This window comes from Echinops telfairi, unplaced genomic scaffold, assembly GCF_000313985.2.
Source record: "Echinops telfairi isolate 266 unplaced genomic scaffold, ASM31398v2 ScPeMD7_7422;HRSCAF=8460, whole genome shotgun sequence".
NCBI classification, from domain to species: Eukaryota; Metazoa; Chordata; class Mammalia; order Afrosoricida; family Tenrecidae; genus Echinops; species Echinops telfairi.
Window position 1 is genome coordinate 3,379,004 of NW_022111322.1, and position 1,906 is coordinate 3,380,909.

Below are 1,906 nucleotides of genomic sequence, written 5' to 3' on the forward strand. Positions count from 1 at the left end.
TTGGAAGGAATACTTTGAAAGAAGACGCCTATCGCATCAGCCACTGCTAACGTGGAGCAGCCTGCTTCCACTCTCACGCACTCAGGGCCGCCAGGTCTGCCAATTGGCTTCGTGGCAACGGTTTTGATTGGAATCTTTTATTATGTTGTAAGCATAAAACAGGGAGATTTAAGAAAGAAACTAACATTGTTCAAAGGAAAACATTTAGATTAACCTCAAACAGACTTAAGTTTAATTCAAATTTAGGCAAAATTCTTCTCATTTTTTAGAACTTACTAAAACAGAGGTTCTGAAAAATGAAGAAAAATATTCTGAGAAGCTATTGTTTTCTCCTTGTTTTTATCATTTTTCAAATCTTATCTTGGTTGCTTTACAAATGTTTCCCTCTTAGGAAGGGAGAGTAATATGTCTAGGGGTGATATAAATTGCAGATTTGATAACTTTAGTATTTGCTGAGCTCATTTTCCAATTTGGTTTTATTCCCAGTTAACCATTCTGTTAGGGTGACAGTGTGTTACCCAGATGAAATAAGTGTGATTCTTTAATTTATAGGTATGTAAATACCCATACATATAAGTTACAGAAATGATAGTATGACTCACATTCTGCCAATCTGTGAGTTTAGCTATTAATAAGAGTAGATTTACTACAACCTATTCTATACTGTGAACCACGTGGCTGATAAATTATTCATAGACTTATTAGAGAGTTAAAGAATCATTTTCAATAAATCATAATTGCTCTCTATTAATTTACAGGGTGTCTATAGTAGATATCTTCTGGGAAATAATTCATCTGAGAATAGCTGTTTGTTTGCCAATATTGTGAAACCTCTGGCAGAAACTGGATTACAACTCTCAAAAAGGTAAATGAAACCAATTTCTCAGCAATAAAATGATTAAACAAATTAGAATCTTCACTGTACTTCCAGTGGGCATGTGAATGTTATAAACCTGAAAAGGCTAGGAAACGCTCAGTCATCGCTGTGCCAGTCACAGCAGTTTCTGGAGTAAAGCTCTTCTGTGTGAAAAGACAAAAGCCACCCCACTCCCATCACATCGATTCCAAATCATAGTGACTTGACATCAGGTTTCCAAAGCTATAAATCTTGACAGAGTGGATAGCCTCATCTTTCTCCCAAAGAACAGCTAGTAGGTTTGAACACCAACCTAGCAGTGTAAAAAAGATCCCCAAATTCATAATGTAAAGTATTTGGGGCACCAACTTGAATACGTGAACTTTTAAGGATACAAACCAAATGGTCAAATGTTTCTGTATGGCCGGATCAATACCAGGCTGTCTTCTAGCAGCAAGTGACCTTGAATCTTCCCCACCGGTGCGGAGCTGACCAGAGCTGGCTGAAACAACTAGCAGCGAGTGGCCTTGAATCTCCCACCCACACCTGTGGAGCTGACCAGAGCTGGCTAATGGCCCGCTTTATTCTCGATCCACCGCTCTGCACCCGGCACTGGCATGGCCCATTTGGCTCAGTGCCTACCTTGCTCTCGACCCTCCACTCTGCACCTGGCATGGCCATTTGGCTCAGTGCCTGCTTTATGCTCACCCACTGCTCTGCACCCAGCACGAATATACTCGGAACCAGGAAGACACCTTACATTCCAGAAACCTGGATATACCTGTCCATATATAAGCACCACCCCTGTAGCCTGCAGTGTGACTCCCCCAGCCCAGACGTTGTGGACTGTGGGACTTCACCCAGGATGTGTTTTTCTCCCTAATAAAGCCTGTTTGTTCTAATTCGACTGATTTGGTTTCTGCATCCTCTCGACTACCTTACAGTTTTCTTGTCAGAGAATCCAGCCCCTAACAAATAATCACAGGTCAAGTAGGTGCAATTGTACAGCGATAATAAGTAAAGATTATAGTAAAGACATAAAGATCATGA

At 40.7% G+C, this 1,906-nt stretch overlaps 1 protein-coding gene across 2 annotated transcripts in view; it reads left to right on the forward strand.

Moving 5' to 3' along the window:
• Positions 1-1,906, forward strand: part of ACAD11 (acyl-CoA dehydrogenase family member 11) — a 114,121-nt gene that overhangs the window by 41,814 nt on the left and 70,401 nt on the right. For both annotated transcript variants that reach the window (XM_004715988.2, XM_045297797.1), the window contains exon 8: positions 759-865. In XM_004715988.2, the coding sequence (XP_004716045.1) occupies positions 759-865 (107 nt within the window). The remainder of the gene's footprint in view (positions 1-758; positions 866-1,906) is intronic.